The 27,464-nt window shown below is 36.0% G+C and overlaps 2 protein-coding genes and 1 long non-coding RNA gene across 7 annotated transcripts in view; all 3 read left to right on the plus strand.

The window, feature by feature from the left end:
* The window catches only part of Ubr3 (Ubr3 ubiquitin ligase), a 211,345-nt gene extending 197,400 nt beyond the window's left edge, over positions 1–13,945 (plus strand). For 4 of the 5 annotated variants that reach the window (XM_070114080.1, XM_070114079.1, XM_070114081.1 and 1 more), the window contains exons 11-32: positions 141–320; positions 680–906; positions 1,078–1,233; positions 1,376–1,557; positions 1,705–1,838; positions 1,944–2,089; positions 2,244–2,410; positions 2,557–2,801; positions 3,021–3,194; positions 3,618–3,881; positions 4,094–4,383; positions 4,579–5,115; positions 5,265–5,417; positions 5,716–5,864; positions 6,281–6,440; positions 6,612–6,840; positions 6,962–7,207; positions 7,782–8,020; positions 8,196–8,361; positions 8,608–8,819; positions 9,702–9,973; positions 10,121–13,945. In XM_070114080.1, the coding sequence (XP_069970181.1) occupies positions 141–320; positions 680–906; positions 1,078–1,233; positions 1,376–1,557; positions 1,705–1,838; positions 1,944–2,089; positions 2,244–2,410; positions 2,557–2,801; positions 3,021–3,194; positions 3,618–3,881; positions 4,094–4,383; positions 4,579–5,115; positions 5,265–5,417; positions 5,716–5,864; positions 6,281–6,440; positions 6,612–6,840; positions 6,962–7,207; positions 7,782–8,020; positions 8,196–8,361; positions 8,608–8,819; positions 9,702–9,973; positions 10,121–10,238 (4,646 nt within the window). In that variant the 3' untranslated portion in view covers positions 10,239–13,945. The remainder of the gene's footprint in view (positions 1–140; positions 321–679; positions 907–1,077; positions 1,234–1,375; positions 1,558–1,704; positions 1,839–1,943; positions 2,090–2,243; positions 2,411–2,556; positions 2,802–3,020; positions 3,195–3,617; positions 3,882–4,093; positions 4,384–4,578; positions 5,116–5,264; positions 5,418–5,715; positions 5,865–6,280; positions 6,441–6,611; positions 6,841–6,961; positions 7,208–7,781; positions 8,021–8,195; positions 8,362–8,607; positions 8,820–9,701; positions 9,974–10,120) is intronic. The other variant, XM_070114083.1, reaches the window with a different exon arrangement.
* Positions 13,946–16,619: 2,674 nt separating this feature from the next.
* LOC113829386 (uncharacterized) lies at positions 16,620–19,758 on the plus strand. Its single transcript, XR_011398135.1, has 9 exons — positions 16,620–16,745; positions 17,632–17,687; positions 17,859–17,912; positions 18,071–18,118; positions 18,310–18,360; positions 18,613–18,662; positions 18,914–18,963; positions 19,433–19,500; positions 19,681–19,758. It is a non-coding gene; the product is annotated as an uncharacterized lncRNA (long non-coding RNA).
* Positions 19,759–22,722: 2,964 nt separating this feature from the next.
* Positions 22,723–27,101, plus strand: ATPsynbeta (ATP synthase, beta subunit). The gene is made up of 7 exons (XM_027382549.2): positions 22,723–22,883; positions 24,699–24,881; positions 25,082–25,216; positions 25,391–25,552; positions 25,656–26,335; positions 26,480–26,659; positions 26,770–27,101. Exons 1-7 carry the CDS (start codon positions 22,766–22,768, stop codon positions 26,887–26,889), a joined length of 1,578 nt encoding a protein of 525 aa, XP_027238350.2. The 5' UTR covers positions 22,723–22,765; the 3' UTR covers positions 26,890–27,101.
* The last annotated feature ends 363 nt before the right edge of the window (positions 27,102–27,464 follow it).

The raw sequence follows: 27,464 nt of genomic DNA on the forward strand, positions 1-27,464 counted from the left end.
TAAGGGTTGAGTAATGTCTTGATGGGAAAGTGCTTTTACGAAATGGATTAGATGAGTGAGTTCAACTTTTATTTGAATATAATGCTCTTTATCATTAGGAATAACTGAAGAGTACCTACACAAACTGCTTTTTTCCTCAGATAAATTGCGGAATACCCATAGAGTCGTGAACTGTGGTGATCATGTAATGAAAAACCACTGCTACTGGCCACTGGTATCAGACCTTAACAATGTACTCTCACACAAACCCATAGCTGTCAAATTTATGAGTGACCAAAGACTCATACAGGAATGGTTTTCATTTCTGTCCATGTTCCAAGGTAAGCATTGAAGTTATGTCTGATAAGTATTTCATTATAATAGATTTGTGAAGAATGAATAATGGACTAAAGAAATTCCTTGCATTATTATTGATCCCATTTTCACAATAGAAAAAAAAGTAGATAAAATCTTGTTTATAGAAATATTGTCATTGGTACAGACCATTTATTGAATAGGCAATTGACATTTGAACATTTGCTCTGTATAGATAAGTGTATACTTGTCTTCTTCATGACTGTTCATCTGTGCAGATTGAAAATTAAAGATATAGATAAACATGTAAAAAAAAAAAATTATAAAGATGAAAATGAAAATAACCTTTGATTCTGTTTGCTTATATTATATGCAATATTTTCAGGAATGAATGTCAATGTAAGAGAACTGACACAGCACATTGAGTTTGAACCTCAGACTTACTATGCAGCCTTTAGTGCTGAGCTAGAGGCCTCTGCGTCACCCATGTGGGCCCTTGTCTCTCATCTCAGAGACTCTGAAACTAGACACTATACATTCTCTGTCTTAAAGCAGTGTCTTCATGCCCTCAATAACTGGTTCAATGCTGTTGGCTTTGCTCATTCTGACATGGTATGTATTGATGGTGACTGAAGCCTGAGTTTATAGTTAGATGTTGGGGAAAACTTTACAAGGAGAATCATTGTGGAGAAGAATTAGATATTGCAGTAAATGTAAACAATATTTATAATGTGACTTGATTTCATTATTTTACATTTGATTTATTTAATCCTTCTGTTGCAGGGTGATCCCTATCAGGTCTCGTTCCACCTTCCATTGCATCGGTACTATTCAGTATTTATGTGCCAGGCTGTGAGAGCTCAGGGGGCTCGGCTGGAAGAGGTGCTCCCTCCGCAGGACTTGCTTCATCTGATCATGGTTCATCCTCTGAGATTACAGGTACTTTTTTATTATTATGTTAGGACCCCATTATTATGTTAGGATAACAATTGATAAACTGGACTTTTTTTCTTCTTCTACTTCCTCTTTTTGTTTATTTTTCTCAGTAGGCATTTAACACAATTATCCTTTTGAATTGCAGGCTGCGTTCTATGAGATCCTGAGTGGCATTTGGGTACGAAATGGTTTGCAGATTAAGGGCCAGGCTATGACGTACATTCAGTGTCACTTCTGTAATTCTATGGTAGATGCTGATCTGTACCTCCTTCAGATCTGTGCCGGGGAACTTCCTCCAGATAATTTTATCATGACCGTGCTGGATAGGTAATGCAGTTGTTTCTTACAGTTTTCATAATTGGAAATATTTTTAAAAATTTCTTGGAGGGATATGTGGTATGATGCATGTAATATTGTGTATTTGGGCATTTATTTTTTGTATAGTAGAAATTCAATTCTTTTGAATATTTCTAGGTTCCATGTATTGGAGTCACTGAGTATGTCACCCAGAGCTTCCAACAGCTTTCTGGATTCTGAGCATGAAATGACAATTATAGAATCATGCCTCACTTTTCTTGCAACTCTTATGACTGTAAGAACTAACATTGGTAAGTATAATTATTATTTGTCGTTCTAAAATGAAGTAACATGTTGTGAGCTACACATTTATCTTTGTATAACAGCAGTTGTATTGAGTGATTTCATATTTCAAGGTTTGACTGAAAGTGAGCTTGCACAGCTGGAGATGGTCACTTTATTGTGTATGGGAGACAAGACTCACTCCCAGTTGATGGAATATATGCCAGAGAAATGCGGAAGTGCAGCCCAGAGCCGAGACTTTGAGACTGTGCTCAGTAGGGTAAGGTCTTTGTCATTTTGGTTCCCTTCTTTTTCTGAAGGAAGGTGTAATCAGGTTTGACTTGTTATTAATTTGTTGGTTTTATTAGAGATGTAATGGCAAAGGAATCAGTGCTTTTGTATCTTGGTCACTAATAACCTGATGGATTTCACAGGTATCCTCATATAGAGCACCCAACTTTGAAGCTTCAGGAACAATGCAGCAAGGAATGTATATCCCTAAAGATGAAGTTTGGGAGAATCTGTATGACCCAATTTATGTTCTCCTGAGAGCAGTTCAAAGAAGAGATTTCCAGGCTTCTCTCGATAGATTCAAATTGTAGTAAGTAATTTTAGAAATAACTTATTTTTCTTTTGTTTATGAACATACAAGAATTGTATAGAGTAATGATATTTGAATATGTGACCTATGTTTTAAAAAAGGGGAGTTTTAGTTTTATATTAAGGAGTGCATTTTTTTCATTTCAGCTGCAAACAGTCTGGCAACATGAGTAACTCTGGGAGCCTATGGCCTCCTTTCCGGTTACCAAGCCCAGTGACCAGCCCATACACAGATCCTCAGAGAGTTATTGCTTGCCGAAGTTTCCATGCTGTTCTCCTGGTTCTCCTCTACAAGGCATTGAATGAAACCTCTTCCACAGACCATCTATTAGCTCTGACTGTGTACCTGCTGGAGCTCACTGTCGAATACCAAGCCAAGCATCATTCACAAAGTATGTTGCAGGTTTCAGAAAGAACAGAACATATTTGGATGTCTACCTTTGAGTGGCTATAGTGATAATAAGATTTGAGAGTTATTTGACAGAGATACCATGGCTTTTAATAATAATTAGATATAAGAGTACAGTTATGTCTTAGACTACTTTTGTGTATTTGATGCTTTCCGGGAAGGTATTCATATATTACACAGTTTTCGACTCTGTCTCTCTCAGGTGGTGAACTTGTTGCAGCCCAGTTCTATGAAAATGTGACTGAAGAGGTTGATGACAGACCAGATGGGCAGTTTTGCAAGTGGTTTTTGACAGATGACATCTTTACAAATGCCAATACTGTGGTATCTAGAGTGGATCTCAACCCCACTCCATCCATCAGCTCTAGCTCAGATGGTACGTTCAAAAGGCTAGACAGGCTCTTGAGAATGATGTTTGAAACGTGCGAGACAATGGATAAATGGATGACATTGGTTTGGTTTAGAGTTCAATAAAAGTTTGCCTTGAGTAGTCTTGATTTGGGCCTGTGTATTCATGTGTTGATATAGTGTTCAGTGCAATTATGATGCTTGAATTATATGTTTTGAATTCACATTATTATTGATGTCATAATATTCCATACTTTTTGGATTAGTTTCTGCAGTTAGTATATATGTAGACCTACTCTTGCTAGAAAGAAGGTACTTATACTGTAAGACTGTGTATACTGATTTAAAAGATGTTATCTTTTGTACATTATGAAATTTGCCATGCAGACTACTCTCTCCTGTTATTTCTTTGCAAGCAGTCATTACTTTTCAATTTTCTGTAAATCTTCAGGTGAGTTAGATGGATCTGACTTGGAAATGGATGAATTGGAGGGAGGAGAGCCACGCCTAGCACTTCATGGTGCCCCAAGGCCACGCCCACTCCCATCAGGATCAGAGCTGGTGCTCTACCAGGAAGCAGCCTCAGCTGTTGTACCCACTGGGGAAACTCCCACAACACCAGACACTCCAACACAGGATCACTTGTCGCCTCTGGCACTGCCTCCACCCACAACAGGGAACATGCTTGTGCCAGTCACACAGAGTGGCTCTCCAGGTAGGCTGCAGCACTGCATCTATAACTAGGTTTTTGAGTAATTCATTGTAGAAAATTTCTGTCATTGAGTCAATTTTTATCTATTTTTTATCTACTGTTATTAAGTGTTTTACTGTATGTACATGCTTATTGTTATATATAGCTTCATTCCATTTTCTTTTAAACTTTGTTATACATGTGTAGCATTAACATGATTGTCCTTCCATAACTAGGCGTGGCAGCACAAGCATCATTACCGGCCCCAGTCCAGTTTCCACCCCTGCTAGCAGGGACAGAAGTGGGAAGGAGAGGTGGTGGTGGCAGAAGCAGCAGTAGCAGCAGTCCAAGCTGTAGTAACAGGAGGCACCATGGCCGGTCCTATGTGGTGCCTCACCCCCTGCACCTGCGGTCCCGCCGACCAGCTGGCCCTGCCAAGGCACTGCTACCTGCTGGGGGGGATGGTTCCATGCCTCCTTCAGTGCAGACCTCGCCTCCTACACCTGAACTCTCTCATTTCTCTTCAGTAAGTCATGTCACTAAGTTAAGATAGTATATTGCCGTCACAGCTTACCTAAAAATGTGTAACCAAGAGACTAAGAAAGTTTGGTTGTTAATTTGTACAGAATATTTTTATAACTTATTGATACTTATAGCCTTCTTTTATGTGAATGTTTAAGATTAGGAGTTATGCATACTAAAGTCTTCTCAACTTTTTCAGTTACCACAGCTTGACTCTGGAGATGAATACATTGCAGTGGAAGAATCTATCATCTCTCTTCTCATCAAGCTCCACTCCAAGCTCACAGGGAAACCTAATTCTTACCGTCCAAACTTCGATGAGTCATCAGACTCAAGGATAGGAGACGGACCTTTCTTCATCGCCAAATTGCTCAACAAGATAGGACGATATGAACCCTCTGCCAGACAAGGGATACTCGACACTATATCTCGCATCTACTGTAAACGGGAAGAAGACTCCTCGGCATCTTCAGAAGAAGAAGCTAGAGCAAGGGAAGAGAAGCGAAAACGTGCCAAGGAGCGACAGAAGAGGGTAATGGCGGAATTTGCCTTCCGTCAACGCCAGTTCATGGAACAGAACAAAGCAGAAGCAGCAGAAGCAGAGGCAAGCGGGAATGATGCAATGGAAGTAGAGGAAGAGCAGCCCGAGAGGCATAAAGAATATGACTGTGTTATATGTAACCAATCAATACCGTCCACTCCTGAGAGACCAGTGGGACTTGTAGTGTTATTACAGGTAAATATTTGGATATCTTCTCACTATCTATATTTTTTGCTAAACCATTTATATTTGTGGTTTAGATTTTTTTGGTAAGTTTAATGGAACCAAAATTTGTTTTTATTCCTATTCTGCCATTTTTTTTAACAATGAAATTATATTTTCAGGCAACCAGTGTTCTTGGCCACAGAACTTCCCAGCAGAAACCTTTTAGTGTTCCTACATCAGATTCTGAAAGAACAAGATTAAAACAACGAAGGTTTACCCTAGGCCAATTTATGGAAGAAAGAGCAGACACCTTGAATAGATACTTTGACTATGTAAGTGTGAGCTGCCCTGATGTAAATCCATATTTTCTTAACTTTATATATTTTATTACAGAATAATGACATGTAATTGTATCTTAGATTTTAAGTGTTTTATTAAAAGATAACATAAATAGGGTAAAAATCTGTGATAAGATGTTTTGATAATTAAACTACCTTGTATTAAAATTGTATTCTTTATTCAAATTTAAAACGTTAGTGAATTAGTCCTCAGCAGTGATGTTCACTTGTGTTGTATCATATGAGAAATGCTGTTTCTGGTGTTAAATTTTAGCAATCTTTGCTCCTTCAGAACTCATGGCTGGTGTCCATGAATAATGGTTGGGAAGGAGGTGTCCATGTACAGACTTGCGGACACCACCTTCACTTGGACTGCCACCAGTCATACCTCCTAGCTCTTCGTTCACAGCACCGACCTAACAGCACCTTGAATGTGGATAAGTAAGTTGTTGTTTTCTTCTTTATTTTCTTGTTTTTTATTTACTGCTATAAATATATATATATATATATATATATATATATATATATATATATATATATATATATATATATATATATATATATATATATATATATATATATATATATATATATATATATAAAGATGGACAGTGTTATTTATTTTTTTTTCTTTTTTAAGGTTAGAAAGATATTTGCCTTTGGTTCAGGTTTCAGATTTGATGATAGATGTGGACACTTTTTTAAAGGGAATATGATAAGGTTAATTTTTTGCTTGCAGTGCAGTATTTATTAATTTTTTTTATTCTTGTAACATTATTTGTTCCTTCACAATTTTCCTTCCTTTTCTTTCTCACTTCCATGCTTCAGGTGAAACTAAAATATTTTATAATCAACAGAGGTGAATATTGGTGCCCTTTGTGCCGACAACTTGGCAATGCAGTGTTACCCATCTCTCCTGAAATTGGCGATTTATCTGCCTTGGTAAAACATCCCTCCACATGTGATAGTGATTTGGTGGAAGAGGTTGACAGGTTACTTCATGACCTCACTGTGCCTGTGAGTATTACTTGAAATTGAGATTGCTTTTGAGGTGTATGTTGTGTAAGGATAAAGATCTGGAATTTACTGATGTATAATTATCTTCTTTTTTTAATAGATAACTAGGAAATTTGTACCTGATATCATTATGCATAGTATTTCATGAATTGTTCATTATATTTCCACCAGACATTTAGCAGTACACTGACAAATGCGATGGCTCGTATGATGGAAGACATGACCATCGCCACATATGCCAAGTACCGAAATGTGTCATCCAACCCCTCGACACCATCTCTCTTCATGTTTGTGTCCTCCATTCTAAGGACAAATCTAGAAGTGGAGTTAGTTCAGCGAGGAGGAATGTTGGTTTACCAAGCAGAGGATGTGAAAATGGATGTTAAGCGTTCCTGCCTTAGTAAGTATATATATTGTATAGGTTCTTACTTGGTGCAGAATGCTTGTTTTGGGAATGTAAAGTAAATTGTACTATTTCTCATGGGTTATGTTATTTACATGGCTGTGTTTTTTCTCCCCAGTGCCTCTTCTTCATGTATTGGGATTCCACTCGAAGATTCTGAGTGGGGGTGGAGACTCATCTGTTGGAGGTGTAGGAGGAGGATTACACTGGATCAGGCAGACTTGGGCCTCCATCACACAGCGACCAGTGACTGGCAGTGAAGGAGCTGTCACTCTAAGAGAGAGGGAAGTTCCCATACTCCTCAGAGATCCTGTGACACTCCTTTTGCAGCTTATTCTATTGCTGCCATCAAGGATTGATCAAGGTATGAAAGGTTGGAGATTTATTAGTAAGTTACAGAATTACTTACTTAAGCATGTATACACTGGCCTTTCCATGGTAGTAACTTTTGGAAGAGAGAAATTGCCTTTGATAGTTCTGTCCTGCATCTCACATGACTGCATTGTTTACCTTTATTTTACAAATGACCTCTAAGTCATTCATGGCCTGTTCAATATCAGAGACTGAGTTGACAAATCTCAAATCTTCAAGAATGTTGCAATTGAGAAATGTTGCTATTCATATGTTTTAACAGTAAAGGACAAAATGTTAAAAGTCCAGAAATTTTTTGGTGTGATTTAGGACAATATGTTCTGGAATTTTTAAACGTGACTAATTACATATAGTACTTTAATTTTATACATTCTCCAGTTTCATCTTATAAATATGAGATTCAGGAATATTTCTTTGGCAAACAGTATTTTAGCCTCTGGTAATGATCAGATTAGTTTCTAGTGAAGGTCATTAGAGTATTCCCCCCTCTGTTATGAAGTATTATAGATTATTCATAGCTTTGCAATAACATTTCTACATTTTTACATAACTTCTAACTTTTGCAGGCTACTTAAAGTGTGTAGTTGGTAGTGTTTATCGCGTTGCGGTTGTGCGCGCTGCAGTGTCTGCTCTCCGGTCACTGAATGAAAGCCAGCGTGAACAGGCTACAACAGGAGGCCCACTTGCTCCTCTTTTAGCTTTGGCTCACAATACTTTGCGTGACAGTCCTTTCTTCTGCGATGATCAAGTGCTCTTGGCTGACCAAGCACAGGAATCTTGGACTGTTAATGATGTCACATGCCAGGTATGAATGTGTTAGTTATATATTTTTTGAATACACGAGAATATGTGGAATTTTTTTCTTCTTTTCATGTGTATTTATTTGGAATTCAGATTGCAAAACACTTGTGATCTACAATGTGATTATGTATTCTTAAACTTATTACATTACCTAAAATCATCTTTCCTGGCCTTCACAGGTTCGAGAAACTTGCCTACAGTTTTTGCGTGTTGCTGCACTCCTGAAAGCACACCTCATGGAGGAAAATGCACCTATCATTGCTGATCCCCTTGCAGAATGTGGAACTTTAGAACAGTACCTAGGTGTATGGGATAGCTGTTCAGTTGTCAATTCTGCAATAATGGGTATGGATTTTTGTAGTCTCCCCTTTTAGAATGTTTGTTTTCCTTATTTTCATTTGAAATAGAGATACATTGCAAATAGAGAAAAAAAATCAGATGCAGGCATGGTACAATTGGTAATAAATAACTTCAAAACAAAAGATGATACATTATTTTTTTACAGGTAGTTAGGTGAAATTATCAGTTTACCAGCTTTTGAAAGAAAAATATATTCCATTTACAATAATTCTTCTTGCTGCCTCCTTCCAGGCAATATGTGTGGCACTTATCGAGCAAGTGAGGTATCCAGCCCTGTGGAGACTCGTCTGGGAGATTTGGCTTGTGGTGCAAGAGTTTGGTGTAGTGAGGTTGCAACCTTTGCTTCCCAAGCGCAAGTGGCAGCATCAGCTCTCCTCACCACCATTAACTTTGCACAACCCCGACTCCTTCGTCTGCCTCACTCATACGATGCCATATTTCAGGTGTGTTTTCTGTGTGAATTGCTGTCAGGTTAGGTTGCTTCTTCATTGCTCACTTCTTGTCATTAATTGATGCATCCCTAATTATATATTCCTAATACTGCCAGCTAGTTGTATAATACTATATCCATGTTATATTCACTCATTTAATTCCTGTTTTTCTGATCAACCAAGTTTTTAGATATTTATAAAGAGCATAGTAGATAATTTAACCCCTTTGATCTGGAAGACATGACCATCATATCATGAAAACATGCTGTCATCATAAAAAATGGCTGCAGGTGGATGACATGAACTAGCTGTCATGAGCAAAGGCCAGGGTCATGGAAAAGACTTGCCACAATTGCACAAACCTCTTGATTAGATTAGATTCATTTGGCATTTAGAAAGGGGCTTTTGCATTATTCCCATTGGCAAGCAAATGTGAAATGTACTGAGAAATGTACATGAGCCATGTCTAGAGTGCCAGCTCCAGGGAGTACACTATTTTTAAAAATTGAATAGTACAAAAAAATAATAATAATAAAAAAAAAAAAAAAGATAAATGCACCGAGTTAATTACTACTTAGATGACATGGAGTCTGTACAAGGAAAAAGTCTATTACCATCTGGGTAAAGCAAATCAAATGACAAATATGGAGACTGGAAAATAGCAAAAAAGCTAAAAATGCTTATGCATGAAAAGAGAAAATAACATTGTCACCAGACATGAGTGTTGCGTGTGCCCATCCTACACACCACACACCCATCAGAGCAGCCACTCATTTAATCCTAATGCCTGTATTTTAGTCCATGGGATTGCAGTGAGGCAACAAGACCCAAGGGGTTAAATAAATTTGAATTAACCTTGTATAGTTACTTCAATTTTTTCTTTTTTTTCTACAGTACTATCACAGACGGCAGTGTTCACAGTGTAACAGTGTCCCTAAAGATCCAAGTGTTTGCCTACTCTGTGGCACCATAGTCTGCTTGCGGGAACCTTGTTGCAAGCAGCAGGAAGTATGTGAGTGTGTGCAGCATGCCATAGACTGTGGAGCAGGAACAGCCATCTTCCTGGTGATCAACTCTTCAACAGTGATAGTGATACGAGGACCAAGAGTTTGTCTTTGGGGTTGCGTGCATCTGGACTCCTTTGGGGAAGAGGATCGTGACCTTAAGTAAGTTTTTGAAGCAGTTTAAGTAATATTGTGCTTATTGCAAAAGTGTCATGGAGAGTATTAACTTGTTGTTTTGTTTGTTTTTTTAAGCCAGATAGATATATCTAATCATGTTAGGTTTACAATAACTTGAGAACATCTTTGCAGGCGTGGGAAACCTCTGTACCTAAGTGAAGACCGTTACCGCCTGCTGGAGCAACAGTGGCTCTCGCATGCATTTGACCACACCAATAAACGCTGGATTTGGCACCGAGACATTCTCTGAGGCTAAATAGTTTTAAGGCTTTAAGATGATAAATGGTAAAAGCTCGGCATTACCAAATTTATTTGGATGTAGATTATTTGGTGCTTGATGAAACAATTATTTTGAAGGCTTCACTATTTTTTGTTTTATTGTTTTTAATTTTTATTTGGTCCTTAATACCCTATTTGTAATTCATATTATCTATCAAATGTAGATACTAATCTATTCTGATGAAATACATACTTTTTTCACCCTTTAACACTTGATCTGTCATCAGTCAGAGGCTTTAGCTTGTTACACTGGATATATAGGCCAGTTTTAATTTAAACCTTTTGGATACAGATGTACATTGTGAGATAGGATGAAGTGAAGCTAAAGGGTCTCTAGTAATAAAGAGTTGGCAAGGTATCATGTGTGGTTCTTGAATGGACTGATGGAAAGAAATCAGCTTTAAATGCAATTTCCAAATTATATTGCCCCCGTATTTGTCCAACTGTATTTTTTGCGTTGCGTAAAAGTATTTTGATCGGCTAGCACATGATGACCCTATTCTCTTATTAACATATTGTGATATATTTTGTTTGCGTGTCCAGAGATGGATGTGTATTGGTAAAACCAGAGGAGTGTCTTTTTTTGAACATATATAAAAATATTAATGTACATTTGAAGGCAAATGGCAAGAAATTCGGTATGCAAAATTCTTGCAGAGTAAATATCCCACAACTCTTGTTTGCTTAAGCATGCTCTTTCAAGTATAGAAATATATGCAGAATATTAAGGCAAAGAAAAAAAGAATAGGTATATACCAGCCTATTATTTGCTGTATTTATTTCATCCAAATAGCTTTTCCAGAATAAATTTTGATTTCATAATGAATATTGGAATTTAATAGAATGCAACTTTTTAAAATTACATAAAGGGAAAAGATTTTTCTGGTGTGGTAAACATTGATCAAGACTTTGGTATTATGAGTAATTATCAAGTACACCTCTTTTCTTACAAACTGTTTGCAATAATAGAAACAGTAAGCAATGCCTTGGAATTCTTTAGCAATAGAATACTCCTTTCTCTTTCTAAACTTCCTATACAATTGTGTGTGAGTGTGTTTGCATGTGTATGTCTTTGTGTATGTGTATTTATCTGTGGATGCCCGTGTCTGTGTATCAATATCTATGCATTTGCATAGATATGTATGTATACACAGTACACATTCACTGGTACATGAAGACACAATGCTCTCCCACCCTACCCCTCCTCACACACATACTAGCTCACTCTGTTATTTCCACTCTATCTCTCTCTCCCTCACTCAGTCATGCACATTCACACATACATATTATACATATACAGACATCTGTCAGTTTTTCTGTTAGGCCTATCATTACAGTGGCAAGAGGCTTTGTGTACCCTCACTGCTATTACCAAATGAATTGAGTAAGTCTTATTTGTTTGTATTTCTCTAAAAAGCTCAAGTAATATTTAAGTTTGCTAAACTCTAAGTGATTAGGAACTCTTGTGTACTTTTTACAAAGCATTGGTGTACATAGTAATAGATTCTAATTATGGAGGGAGGAAGCTGAGAGCAGAAGATTGTTGTATTTTTTATTTTGATTCTGTAATAAAGAACTGAGTTATATATGTATAATTACGGCTATTTATCTTACATTGTGACTTTTCCTTTCTTTCACTTTAGAGAATATGTCGTTGGCATATATCCTAAGTATTAGTGTAGTTGTTTTTCATAGGAAGAAATAATTAGGTTTCTTTATGAGGCATGGAATGTGAAGACACTTACATCATTTACGGTGTTTGTACAGCTAGTGTGAAACAAGATCATGTACTTATTTAACTGATATCTTGGTTATGCACTGACTTGTTTGTGCCTATACTCATGTCTTTTTTTTCTCTTTTTCATTTATCTATTATTCACACTTTTATTATCCCTGTCACTATTCCTCATGTTGTTCTTTGAGTTAATACATAAGAGAATGATTACTATGTTTTATATTTTGTTTTCTATCCTTTTCTTTCTTTCTGCTTCTACTCGAGTGCATAGATTATATTTTGAATGCTACACCATGTTCTATTTTGATCTATTTTTTTCTCTCTCTTCTGATACTGCATTCTGTTTTCTTCTCTCCTGCTAGACTGTTGTGACCTGAGGCTTCACTCTGGGGCTGTGTGACTTGACAAGGATCAGGTGCATTACCTTAATGCGGGATTCTTGATACCTTGAATAACGACGGTTCCAAGCATCTCGCCTTGATGAATGACCTATTTGTTGCCCTAATGTGATAATTATGTTAGTGTGATGTATGTTATATATTTCCCTGACTGGCTTCAGTTATGTATTCTTAGTATGTGAAAGTTACTTTGATGTACAACTTTTCTTTTTCTTTCTCTCTCTCTCTCTCTCTTTTTTTTTTTTTTTTTTTTAGTGTTATTGTATAATTCACCCAGATTTTACAATATTTTGTGTAGTGACATATTTTTGGTGTATTAACTTGCATGATTATCTGACATATGACAAGCAATATAATAATGTATTACAAAAATGCATGGCACATTTTTTGGTGTGTGTCGCCTTGTGTATAGCATGAGGTAAGCTTGTTGTCAAATAACACCCTAACCTTTGACCTATGCTGACTTGTTGTATGACAGGTTCAGTCTGTTGCACTTACTTGTAACAGGTCTTTTGAAGTGACATGTGTGAGATGTATTATCCAAGTGTGTTACAGGCATATTGGCATCATAAATAACAAGTATATTATTTTGATATATGACATTTGATGACTTGAAGACAGGTGTATAAACTAGTCAACCTTGTTCTCAGAATTTGTTACTGGCATGAATAGCATCTTCTTGACTGATTGGCAAAAGCAATTGTGCATTAAATTTTACTTGTGATAGTGCTTTTAAGGTGTAGAAGATATATTCAAGACGACCCATAAATGATTTTCTTCAAATATTTTTTTGAAGGTCTTTATACTGCATAATATTTTATTAGAATATAAGAGTCTGTAATGATATATAGTGACGGCTACATGCATGGAAAGTTCAGAATATTTCTGTTGAGGGATGTTAGCAATACTGAAAAAAAGAAAAAGAAAATTGATACTAAGAATGAATACCCTTTATAATAACAGTTATTGTCTGAAGCTTATCAGTATCAACCAAATAATCATATTTAAATGTGTAACTATGCTATCATAATCTTCCATAGTTTAGCTAAACTATATCCACTCAACATGATAGTACTGTGACCATACTGAGTGTGGATGTGTGTTTCATTTTGACACACAAAGGTACTCTTCTTTAAATGCACGTGCAATATGCTATACCTCATCAGAGGAAGTGGAACTTCTTGTAATATACTTGTATTTATAGTTCATTGTATGAATTGTATAAAATTATTTTCCAGATTAATGGGATTTCTTGATAATCTAATATTAATGTTATATTTCTGTTTATCCAACCTCCTCTTATTCCCATTATTATTTATTTTTCTTGTGAATATATTTGTATGTACTAGCTTTTCTTCTTGTTAGAAACAATATCCTGGTTATTAAATATGTAAACTTGTTACATAGTCTCAACCTCCCTTTTTATTTATTAATTTTGGGGTGGAATAACATGCATTGAACCATGTATAAATATTGTATGTATTAAAGTTGTATGTTACATTAAGAGCTTGTATGTTATGACTGAAATTACACAAGGAAGGGCAAGTTATTATTTTTTTTCTCCTTATTGAAACCTATTACTCTGAGTAAGTTCAGTAGTTGACAACATATGATAGTGTGAATACAAGACTGCAATAAAGGGTCACTGAACATGTTAAATGTTTATCTATTATAAGTTATCATGATTTTAGTTATATCACCAGTTTATCAGGCATGTGACATTTCTGATAAGAATTTATTCAGTGGTTTGTTAATTGTAACAAACACAGTCTTTACCTTCAGTAATAGTCAACATGATTATGATGAAAGAAGATATTCAGGCAATATAGTAAATCAAAGACCCAATATATAAATCACCAGAGAAGCAAATAAATGATAATTCATTAGAATGAGAAATCGAAATATAGAAACAAATAAATAAATTACAAAATGCACAAAAATTATTAGCTACAAAAGTTCCCACAAATATTTTTTGAACCATCAGAAACAGAGCATCACTTGGGAATATTTGGAGAGAAATAAAAGGCATATAATTAGAAAAAGATCATATTATTGCAAAATCTTTTATTAAATTGCTGTATCTGAACTTATGATTATTTATTTTTATTTTTATCATTTATCTTTATTTTTCAACTGAGCAAACTGTATTTGCAAAAACCATCAAGCTATAGATGTTGCTGATAACTGGTTAAAAAAATACAGATGATGATGATGATGACAATAGTGATGATGGTAACAATAATAATGATGATGCCAATAATGATGGTGATGCCAATAATGATAATAATAACATAGATAATAATAATAATGATAATAACAAAAATAGTGATAATGATAATAATAACAATATTGATAATAATTTAGATAATAATAATAATAATAATTATTATTATTATTATTATTATATGAGAATGATAATAATATTGATAATAAAAAAACTATATTAATAATGATAATAATGGTAATGATGATAGTATTTATTATAATGATAATAATAATGATGATAGTATTTATAATAATGGTAATAAAAATTATGATGATAGTATGATAATGATGATAATAACAATATTAATAATATTACTTAAGATAATAATAACAATGATAAGAATGATCATTATTATCATTATTATATCAGGATGATGATGATAATAATAATAATAATAATGAGAATGATAATGATAATGGAAATAATAATAAATAATAATAGTAATAATAATAATAATAATAATAATAACAATAATAATGATAATAATAACAATAATAATGATAATAATAATAAGTAATAAAATCAACACAAATTACAATAAAGAAAATTAGAAAACACAAAACTCCCACTAACACACACAATATCATATAAACAAGTGAATTTCGAACACCCTCACTTGAACAACGAACTGCAGTTGTAATGAATCTGTGAATATCATTGAATATCATATATCACAATAACTCCAACACTCCCTGGATGCATATTTATTTCATTATGCAGTAACTATGGCGGAAGATTTGCCAATTTTTTCGGGAGATTACAAGCCCTCATCTTCTAAATACGAATCATTGCAAAAAGCCAACCCCTAAGTTTTCGACAGTCTGTAATCGTTTATGTGACATTCCATAAAGCATAAATTGCTGCAGTGCTGTTAATCGTTCTTCTTAGAATAAGTATTGATATACATGGTGACGGCAATGTAAAAAATAGATAAAAAAAAATAAATAGAAAATAAATACATAATAAAAATAATACACAAACAAACAAACAAATAAATAAATAAATAAATAAATAAATAGATAAATGAATAAACAAATAAATAATCAAATGAATAAATAGAATAAGATAAGAATATATTGCAATTTACTCACCCTCGTAAAAGTTGGATTATGCATATGTTATTACATTTCATTCTTCACAGTTATATTGTAAAATTTTGTGTTGTGATAATTTATGACAAAATATTCAAAATTTAAAACATAAACAAAATGTAAAAATTTAGCATAACTAATTACAAAATATTATGAATCATACACGAAATTATCAAAATCGATATTCCAGACATTAAAATGGAAATAAGAGATGGAGTATACAGAATTAAAAGACATGCATATGTAAAGAAATTGATAAATAAATATATTATGAAACTAAAGAATACAGCCGGAATAACATAAACAAAATGTAAAATTTAGCATAATTTATTACAAAATATTATGAATCATACACGAATTTATCCAAATCGATATTCCTGACATTTAAATGGAAATAGCAGATGGAGTATACAGAATTGAAAGACATGCATATGTAAAGAAATTGATAAATAAATATATTATGAAACTAAAGAATACAGCCGGAATAACTAAAAACTCCAAAAAGTCCGCAAATACGTAAGGCATTACCATTCAAATTTAGAAACAGCAATGCAAAATATTTTTCTTCATTCAAAAAATAATAAATCAATAAGAGTTGAATAAAGATTTAAAAGAAATACATACAGATGTTTAAAATAAAAAATGAAAAAAAGATATTCGAGATATTTATTTATGAAATGCTATCGGCATATTTTTTCCATTAAACAAAATCGGAAAAATAAAAATAACAAAAAACAACAACAAAAGCAATAAAAGCTCTTGCAAAAAAAATATTTTTTAGCAGAAAAATCAATAAACACAGAGTAAAGAACCCCAGAATAACAATCTCAAAAAATATCCTTAAAAACGAAGGGATATTATGGCCCTCCGTCTGCTCGCCCGCCCATCGCCTCTCAACGTCCGCCATGGAAAGTCATGGAGGTTCGCCGCTCTCAAGATATCGTGGCTTTCTGGCCCACGTGACGAACATAGGGATCCAATGAACAGAGTAAGTTGATGACCATCAGTATTTGTTATGATACGTTAGTTAATCTTTTATTGCAAGTTTTATTTTGTTGGATAGAATGCTTTAGTGATTCTGCGGCCGGTACCCACGTGGGCAGGCGAGAGGCATTTCTGTTTACACGTCTTCATTGCTCGTGTTATTAATTAGATGGTAATGCAGTATGAATATGTTCCTTTTCCTGGGTAGTATTCATTTGTATTCAGTGGAGACTAGGAATACCAACTTCCTTGCAAGATATACCAATAAACAAAAAATTGATATCCATCTGTAGTCTTGTTTCGGGTCTCTTGGGAGTTTCAGAATCATTTGCATTTAACACTTTAGCAGGGTTGAAATAGTTTCTTTCTGCATTTATTGGATTAGTGGAAGTAGGCATTACAGCTAAAAGAACTACATTGAATCCTTTTGATTATATCCAAATATCTGATAAGATATGAATGTATTCAATTTTTGATTTGGGCTACAATGGCCTTGTCTACTGAAAAAGGCCAATATAACTCTGTATTCAGCTGAGATCGAACTTAAAAATAGCTGTTTTTGACATTAAATTGTAAGGGTAGTCAACTTATTTCCTCCAGCCAGAATGTACGTCACTTTGTTTTCTTTGTTGTATTATGAAATTTAGAGTCCACAGCATTTCATGAGTTAATGGTGCCTTGCCTTTTTCCTTGATGGCCAGTTCTCAACAGTTGCACAAACTAAAGAAACAAATGTATTTGGAAACTTCTGTGAATTGATAGTAGGAAAAGACCCAAAAGACCTGGCCAAATGTTTTGCAAACCCCATTGAACATTTTATTTTATTTATTTTATTTGCTTTCAAATATAGGTTATTTTTTTCCTCTCCCTGACTTTACTTCTTATTTCAGATATGGATAGATTTGTCTGAACTTTATGAAGATGAGGTTAAAGGAAGCTAATGCTGGTATGTATTAAAGATTTAGCTTTTCTTGTACTTTGCAATACTGTTTTTATGATGAACATTTCAAGACGGGACTGATCTAAATGAATGAAAGTTTCTTTCTGAAAGATCGGGACTGAAAGCTTCGTATTGTAGTTCTTTGCAAAAATATTATAAGATTTTCCCCCTCCCCAGGTACTTCGATTACAATGGGAGGCTGAACTGCTGATTTGAGAAATAACTTTGTAGGTATGTATATTTCTAGATCAAGATTTTATCTAACATGATGATAATTTCAAGACGGGACTGAATATTATGAAAGAAGATCTTTACTGAAAAGAAAAGGGAAAAAATGTTTTATAGAGTTTTTTTTTGTGCATCAAGTAATGTTTTTTTTCTTTTTTCAGTTATGTCGAAGGGCAGAAATGAAATCCTCTTGTCAAGCAGCCTAATAGGTATGTGTGGAATTTAGGTTGGTTTTAATTTGAGTCTAAGTAACTTTAATTATCTTTCTATCAGCTTTACTATGATGTTTCATATCTTTCGGGACCTATAAATTTTGAGGACACTCTTCCACTGATTAGTATTTTGAAATGTTATTGTATATTCTCGAAGATCATGAATTTCATTGAAGCTTTCCTTGCAGGTATTGAGGCTGGCCTTCAGCGGTCAAATGACTTGGATGTGCTTGGAAAAGGTTTGTAGCATATCTCCAAATTTTGAAGATGTAACATAGAATAGATTGTCAAGTCTACTTTGGGCAATTTTGATTGATTTTGGCAGTGTAATTGAATTGGACCTAATAACCTGTGTATTTGCCTTACCATGATGTTTCATATCTTTCGGGACCTACAAATTTTGAGGACACTCTTCCACTGATAAGTACTTTAAAATATGATTGTATATAAATTTCCCCAGAACATGAATTTCATTGAAACTTTTCTTGCAGGAATTGAGGCTGACTTTCAACAGAGTGACTTGGATGTGCTTGCAAAAGAGGTTTGTAGCATTTCACTTCAATATTTGGAGATATAATATGGAATAGATTATTGTCTATTTTGGACCATTTTGTTTTTTTACAAATTTGGTATATCTTGATCAAAAAAATTAGTTTATTAAATTTACCATGATGTTTCATATCTTTCGGGACCTACAAATTTTGAGGACACTCTTCCACTGATAAGTACTTTAAAATATGGTTGTATATAAATTTTCCCTGAACATGAATTTCATTGAAACCTTTCTTGCAGATCCTAAGGCTGGATTTAAACGGTGAGAGTTGGATGCACCCATAAAAGAGGTTTGTAGCATATCTTGTAATTTTTTTTGTATATATGACATGGACTAGAATTCAGTTCTGCTTTGATTAAAGGACTTGCCTCCTTTTGCTTACCACAGCTCTGTTCCACAAACATTGTTGTATATTTCCAGGAGGTAGAAAACTTAGAATGCAACCGATTCTAGACTCTTTGGGGGTCTGGAGTTGTTGTTTTCATACAGTCGTAAATTTTGAAAGTCGTACAAAGGTTGTGTTTTTACTTGACCTATTTCTTTCCACATCCCTAGGTGTATATTTCAAATTAATACTTAGATTCTGACTCCACGTGGATGGAATAGTCGCCTAAGATACATTGTAAATATACCTTTTTAACCAATCCAATCTCCTAATTGACTTTTTCCCTTCCTGATTGTTCCTCCTCAGGCTCAAAATTATTAAAGTAGGAATCTTCCACCTCTGCTATTAAGACCTATATTCCCTTTCTTTGCAGTTATGATAGAAGATAGCCTTTCTGGATAAAGGCTCTCCTACAAAAGAGCTTGAAGGACTGCAAGAATGGTATGCAATTTTAAGCTATTCTGAAATATACCACTGCTTAAATATTTCAACATGATGCACTTTATCTTTCGGGACCGAATATTTATGAGGAAAGAATCTCACTGATATTGTAAGTTTTGATAGAAATATACTTTTAAAATGCATGAATTATACATTGTTCTGCCTCTTTATTTCCAACAGGAATACTGGGAGGTGAAGGTGAATATTCCTGCCAGCCAACATCTGTGGAGAAAGTGCAATAAAAACTTTTTGAAAGACTTGCTTCCGTTTTCCTTGACCATATCCATGTTCATGACCAATTTGATGGTTTTCTATATCAGTCTGTGCAAAATCTGCAACAGGTTAGACCAAAATGTATATGAACAAGAATTGTAGTGCAAATTAAAAGCACGTGCTTGATTAGATTTTGCAATATTTTGTTGGCTTCACCTATTGAGTTTACAATCTAGCACTTATTTTAATGAGTGGGGGGAAAAATGCAATGAAAGTTAAAATGTATTAGCCTAGAAAAGAAGTGCCAGCGCAAGACTATATGCATGCTCGTCTGCCATTGGAGCTAATTATCTCGATCTGTTTTGCAAATCAAAATACAATAGATTTAATGCTGCTTGCGATGTGAATGAGAAAGTATTGTAAGTGATAATATTGATTGACTATTTGGTTAAATATCTTGTCACAAAGCTTTTATTCTTCCACTGATCAGCACAACCACAGGTTGAACCTAATAAAAATGGTTTGGGCTTTCCATGAGAAATATAAAGAACGCTCTACCGTGCTCAAAAGATATCGAATGCCTTTTGACAACAATTTTTTTAGTTTTGGTTTGAGAGCACTAATTACATTATTAAACTTTTAACACCTCCCTTCCTGTTCTATCTTTTACTTCCCTCTTGAATAGACGCGTAACCCTGTTACCACCACAGTGCTCTTCCCTAGATGCCCCTCCCCCCTTCCCTAGAAGCCACACCCGTCTAACACGCCCATCTAATGTCACGTTTTGATCGGCCCCTATGTACCCTATGCAATGTCCCTCTTTGTTCCACGCATTCTGTTGTCCTCTCCACGCATTGCTACAGCCCGCACCTCTGCTTTCCCCCACTTATCGTCCCTTCGCCGACCTCCCAACCTATCTGACAAACTTAGATTCCTACACTTTCTGCTTTGACAACCTGTTCTCCTTCCTCTGATGCATACATATCTTTCACTTGATCTAATCCCCTTGCCTAACCCCACCGTAACCCATTCACACCGACTCCTATACCCATCTTTAACCTTTTCAATATTACTCTAGATAGTTGACGCATAGCAACTACATGACCTTAGATGTCAAGCATTTATTTTGCTTTTAACCATTAACCATTTAACCCTCCCCCACCTGACATTCCTCCTGATACTTCCCCCTGATCTTAAGCCTTTTCAATACCAAACTATCCTAAATTTCTATACAATTTCTGACGTGTAACACATTTAGACAAACTCATTAACCTACCTCTACCCTTTGCGGAGCCTATATTGTACTGACCACCAAGTATCTCCATTTGGAATATACAAACACTTTCTTCGCCTTTTTTCCAAAACCGGAAAATCACATTGCCTTTGGGGTTGAAGAATGTATGAATTATGGCTCTACCCTGCAGATATAATAAACTGCAGATATCAAACAAAAGTTTAATATCCATGTCTTTCATGAGAAAATCGAATGTACTGCAAACTCGTACAAAGTTTTGGGACTATAGTGCATAGTTTTTATAATGTATACGTTATCAGATTAAGGTATTGACAACATACAATTTATATGAGATGAAGGAGAAGAATAGTTCAAGGAAATCAAACAAAAATAATCGCCCTGTTCCTTTCCGTCTATGGAATTTGACACAATATTGAAGTAAGCACCCGGTTATGTATATAAAAGTCGCACAGCCGGTTAAACGTCATCTCTTCCGTCCTTCTTGGCAGCGAAGGGGCCAGAGTCATGTGCTGTTGGCACGTCTCAGCAACACCCTTTCCCTTTCGTATCTGCTTTCGTATTCACAATGTCTTGTTATCTCGTTATATTTTTATATCAATTGTTCTGATTATATTTTAGGCTGTGTTACTGTATTTTGTTTATTATTAGACAGGGAGAGGATGGTAGCGACCGGCATAACTGATTTAGGTGCTGTCCATACTGATGAAAGTGACTGAGGTTAGGTAGTGGATTCATAATGAGAGAGACGGATCTATTTAAAATTAAGATTAAGACGACAACAAATTAATCTTTCCGTCTCAGAAGAAAGTATAATGAGCTTAATGGCCCTGAATGCATTGAGATGTAAGAATAATGATAATAATTGTTAATGCAATAATTAAAGCTTTTAAGATGAGAACACTTTTGAAACAATAATCAACTTTATTGTACTAGTAGTAGTACACTGAGATCACTACCGATGGTTACCATTATTAGCATGAGAACAATAGTAAACTAAATAAAAATTAATTATTTACTTTTAAAAAACTACAGTATTGAATAGAAAGCAGACAAGAACAATATACCAACATGAGCATGATTTTAAGATAAATCTATAACAAAGTTATCAGAATGATGCCAATATTTGCGGGAATGGATTTTAAGAAATACATTTCCTCACAAACTATTCTGAAGCCGGTTTGCGAACTCAGATTTTTATTACATCACCGGATATACATTGTGCCTTTAGGAAATCATGTAACAGGTGTATTAAATGAAATCGAAAGATGTAGGTATAGTATACATTCAGTCAATATAGAAAATAATTATATGATTCAAAATAAACTGTTGTATTTCAATTTATGGTCCATCTTTATGATAATATTTCTCAATAAATTGCCTAAAAGTTCCGTCGCGAACGCAACAACATTTTGCCGGTGTGTCGTCTGCTCTTGACGCGCTTGCGCTCTCTTAATAACATGGCCGTCCTGTCGGTCGTCGACCAATCAGAACGCTGGAAACTTACTCGGGAACAGCTGATTTCTACTTCCCTAGTATTAATTTTTTACATGCATTTCGCTTAACTTAATTCTTAAAGAACAGGCACCAAAGGAATATAATAACTAATCTTAATGCATCGTTTTATTAATCTAATGCTACATAAAACCTAATTTATTGTATATAAACCCCAACAAAGGTACCAAAGTCGCCCATATTGCGGCGTGCGACAACTAAAAGCCGAGACGAGCCGAGCAAACCCGAACGGGTCTTTCTCGGGCGCTCGTCTCCCTCCCTTCTCAGTCTCCTCCGCCAGGCATCATGTTGGGAGCTGCACAGCGCGCTTGCTCCACCATCCTAAAGGCAGCGAAGCCTGCTGTCGTCTCCAAGGGCCTGCAAAATGTAGGCTCCAAGACTCTTCCAGCGCTCTACACCTGCCGTAAGTAATTCGAAAGTTTGGTTGTTAGGGGATTTTTGAGAAAACTTGAGCTACCTCTTGTCTCGTCCGCCGGTCTCGCCGGTTGGTGATGGCGGCCGGCCGATCACAAGACTTTCGGTGAATTCAGAGTTAAAGCGTTTTACCTGTTCTGGTAAACGCAAGTTGAGGATATTATCTGTAACACAGAATGTAATGAAAGTCATGTCACTGGATTTAAAGTGTCCTGAGTCTACGCTATCAGCCCATAAACACATCATCAGCTGATCGCAGCCGCCATGTTTGGGCCGGCGGGTCAGCAGCGCAATAGGTCATTGAACAGAATTTTAAGAAAAATTGACCCTCTATACCCCCTTTATTGCACCTTTCTGCATTTCAAATAAAGTAAATGAAATTACGCATAGTCGGTTGTCTAGTTCAATGGTGAATAGTTAGACGCAACAAATCGACCGTCCATTATTGCAGTCCAGAACCGTACATAACGACGAGGCAGTAGATTTTTAATTTAAACTTTTGGCAATTTTTGAAGCTTACTAATGTGAATAGTGGAGATACAAGTCATCGAGGAAGTTGGGTAGGTCTGGTAATTCATTTTAAATGGAGAGAATTTTCTGGCTAGGTTAAAATCTGATAGGTTGTGTAATATATTGTAGGGAAGCTAATACAACAAATAGGTAAAATGTGTAATATATTGTAGGGAAGGTAATAAATACAACAAATAGTCTAAATGATGAGTTTAAATTACACATTACACACCAAAGGAAAACAAATTTGAAGATTACAGTCCATAGACGTGAATGGTAATGTTACAAATTAAGGAAATTTTCAAGGTAAGTGCCGTCCACTTGACTTCTGAGGTTCAGCTCTATCATACCGGTCATACCAAGATGGAGACCATATTTTCAAGGGGTATTGGGGGGTATATACCCTTTGGGCAGTTGCTCAGTGAGGGGTATTTCATACTGCACCTGAACCAAGTCAATGTATCATGTCTAAGCACTTAAGCTCTATCTTGCCAGTAATTATGTAATGGGTGGGGGCATAGAGCAGAAGGGGTTTACAGTCTTGACCAAATGCTTAAATATTTCGTAATATAACCCATATATTTTTCCTATATCTTCTACTGTCACATTGTAGGCTAGTGCAAATTAAAACCAGTGAATGTGATGTAGCTTTTCAAATAAAATTCTCATAAGAAATGGGCAGGTTCTGGGAAAATTAAAATAATCTCTTAGAATGGGGGAAGCACCTTGGCAAAATAAGCAATAGGAGTCCACGGAAGGGAAAGGTGAGCGCCTTGTATTCAATACATTACAATTTTCAAGGTATATTGTATAATGCTGTAGACAGAATTGCTAGTCCAGCATAATTGCAGCCAGCAGGAGGCCTTTATTGACATAGTGGGTAAGCAACTGCATTAATGGTATTGCTACTAACAATATCCCCCAAAACAATAGTAATTATTTGATCTTCTCTTGATTTATAACCCAAGTTGCCTCCTGTACATGCTAAGTTGAAACGTAAACCAATCTATATAAATTTGTATATTGTGGCTGAACTTTTCTGGTAGGATCATGAAGTGTAGGCAAGAGGTATACACTTTATAAATGCTTGTAATGTCCTTTGGAACCAGGGCAAGGATGCTTACATAAAGATTTAGCAAGTTTACATAATACTTGTATTAAGTTTTAAGCTGTAAATGATGATAGTTAAGGTTTTGCGTGGCATATGCATTATGCTGATAATGAAGCTCCTGAATTATTCTTAATTTTAAGATATCACCTGTATAATTAAACCTATGTATCTGCCTCTTTCCAGAGCGCAACTATGCTGCCAAGGCTGAGGCTGCCACCCAGACTGGTGTGGCCAATGGCAGTGTAGTAGCTGTCATTGGTGCTGTGGTGGACGTCCAGTTCGATGGAGAGCTCCCCCCTATTCTCAATGCTCTTGAGGTTGCCAACCGCTCCCCAAGGCTGGTGCTTGAGGTTGCTCAGCATCTTGGTAAGTTAGATTTTCAATTTTTTCATTGTCCCTGTGGGTGCTGAAGTAGATTTTTTGAATAGTTTACATGAGTCCTCTTTCCACAATAAAATTGCCATTTTTTGCTACAGGTTTGTCAAGAAAGTGAAAACTTGTTTTTGCTTTATGGCCATCAGGCCATTGATGCTGTTCACTTCATTAGGTCTGATAATATTCTACAGGTGAGAACACTGTCCGCACCATTGCTATGGATGGTACTGAGGGTCTCATCCGTGGTAATGCTGTCGTTGATACTGGAAGCCCCATCTCCATCCCTGTTGGTCCTGGTACTCTTGGCCGCATTATCAATGTGATTGGTAAGTAGGATTTTGATACAATAGGTGAAATATAAACTTACTTAATTTATGGAAATGCCTTTGAACCTGTGATTCAGTAACCTCTTCCTAAATTGATTATGCATGTGTGCTTAGCATTGGAAATTTGATCATGGGTTCTAGCTCAGTCTGATCAGATTTTATATTATTTTTCAGGTGAGCCCATTGATGAACGTGGCCCCATTCCCACTGAACACTTCTCTGCTATTCATGCTGAGGCTCCCGACTTCGTTGAGATGTCTGTCGAGCAGGAGATTCTCGTAACTGGCATCAAGGTGGTCGACCTCTTGGCCCCATACTCCAAGGGAGGAAAGATTGGTAAGTATATTTATTTTTTGGAGCCTTGCTAAAACTTCAGGAATTAGTAAAATAATTGAAATGTTGAATTGATGTAACACCCCCCTTTCTTTCCCTCCCCCAGGTCTGTTCGGTGGTGCTGGTGTCGGAAAGACTGTACTTATCATGGAACTGATTAACAACGTTGCCAAGGCTCACGGTGGTTACTCAGTATTTGCTGGTGTGGGAGAGCGCACCCGTGAGGGTAACGATCTGTACCACGAGATGATTGAGTCTGGTGTCATCTCTCTGAAGGATGATACCTCCAAGGTATCTCTCGTGTACGGTCAGATGAACGAGCCCCCAGGTGCCCGTGCCCGTGTCGCCCTGACTGGTCTGACTGTGGCCGAGTACTTCCGTGATCAGGAAGGTCAAGATGTGCTGCTCTTCATTGACAACATTTTCCGCTTCACACAAGCTGGTTCTGAGGTGTCTGCCCTGCTGGGTCGTATCCCATCTGCTGTAGGTTACCAGCCTACTCTGGCCACTGACATGGGTAGCATGCAGGAAAGAATTACTACCACCAAGAAGGGATCAATTACCTCTGTGCAGGCCATCTATGTACCTGCTGATGACTTGACTGATCCTGCCCCAGCCACCACCTTCGCTCACTTGGACGCTACTACTGTGTTGTCTCGTGGTATTGCCGAGTTGGGTATTTACCCTGCTGTGGATCCTCTCGATTCCATCTCCCGTATCATGGACGCCAACATCATCGGACACGAACATTACAATGTTGCCCGTAGTGTGCAGAAGATTCTTCAGGTAAGAATGTTTCTTGAGTTTTATTTTTTTCCTTCCCAAAGTAAAAGGAGCTGCTGAACATGTGCACGAGTCATTACAAAACTACTAGTATTTACGATGCTTGTCAAATTAGGAGACAACAGACGGTTTGCCTTGTCTTTGCAGGATCATAAGTCGCTCCAGGATATTATTGCTATCTTGGGTATGGATGAATTGTCTGAGGAGGACAAGCTCACAGTCGCCCGTGCACGTAAGATCCAGAAGTTCCTGTCACAGCCTTTCCAAGTGGCTGAGGTGTTTACTGGCTACTCTGGAAAGTTCGTTTCCCTGCCTGATACCATCAGGGTAAGTACTACTGTTACCTCAATGTTTTAAATTGTGCCATAGAAATAAAGACGCACATTGTTGTTATTAATATTATTTTATTTTATTTTTACGTGTCCCTCTTTTTACAGAGCTTCAAGGAAATTCTGGCTGGCAAGTACGATGACCTCCCTGAAGCTGCCTTCTACATGCAAGGAAGTATTGAGGATGTCATTGAAAAGGCAGAACAGTTGGCTGCCCAGGCCAGCTAAGGAGGAAATATAATTGTGGGGTATTATAACATGTGTACAGGGCTCTGGAAAGAAATATCCATGTTCTCTTTGTTGCAAAGTAAGGGCCAAGTGGTCGTGTTCTTAGACTATGGCAAAACAATATTTTAGGGGTACTCCGAGAATCTGGAGTAACTTCTGTTGTACAGAATTCCAGTGATAATGTAAATTTATATAAATAATACAGAAAACAACATTGATATTCTTTATCCTTTTCACAACCCTGGCATTGTAAAACCTTGGAGTGAACACGTCTTGCCGCTCTGTAGTTGCTTGGTGTATTTTGTTGTACTGAAATATTCATGAATATGAACCGCACAAACAAATATTGCATCACTTGACATCTCTTGCACACGAAGCCATATTCCAGTGTAACCAACATATAAATGAAAAGGATTAAAAAGTTTATTGCTTTGTTAGTCGTCGACTCATTCCTGACTGCATTTCATGTTTTAACTAATAAGACGTATGATCACTATGATAGTTTTATTAGTATCCTTTAAGATGTCTGTTGTATTGATGCAATTTAACATTGAAGAATAATACCTGTGGCTGAA

This window comes from Penaeus vannamei, chromosome 35 (genome assembly GCF_042767895.1).
Source record: "Penaeus vannamei isolate JL-2024 chromosome 35, ASM4276789v1, whole genome shotgun sequence".
Lineage (NCBI taxonomy): Eukaryota > Metazoa > Arthropoda > Malacostraca > Decapoda > Penaeidae > Penaeus > Penaeus vannamei.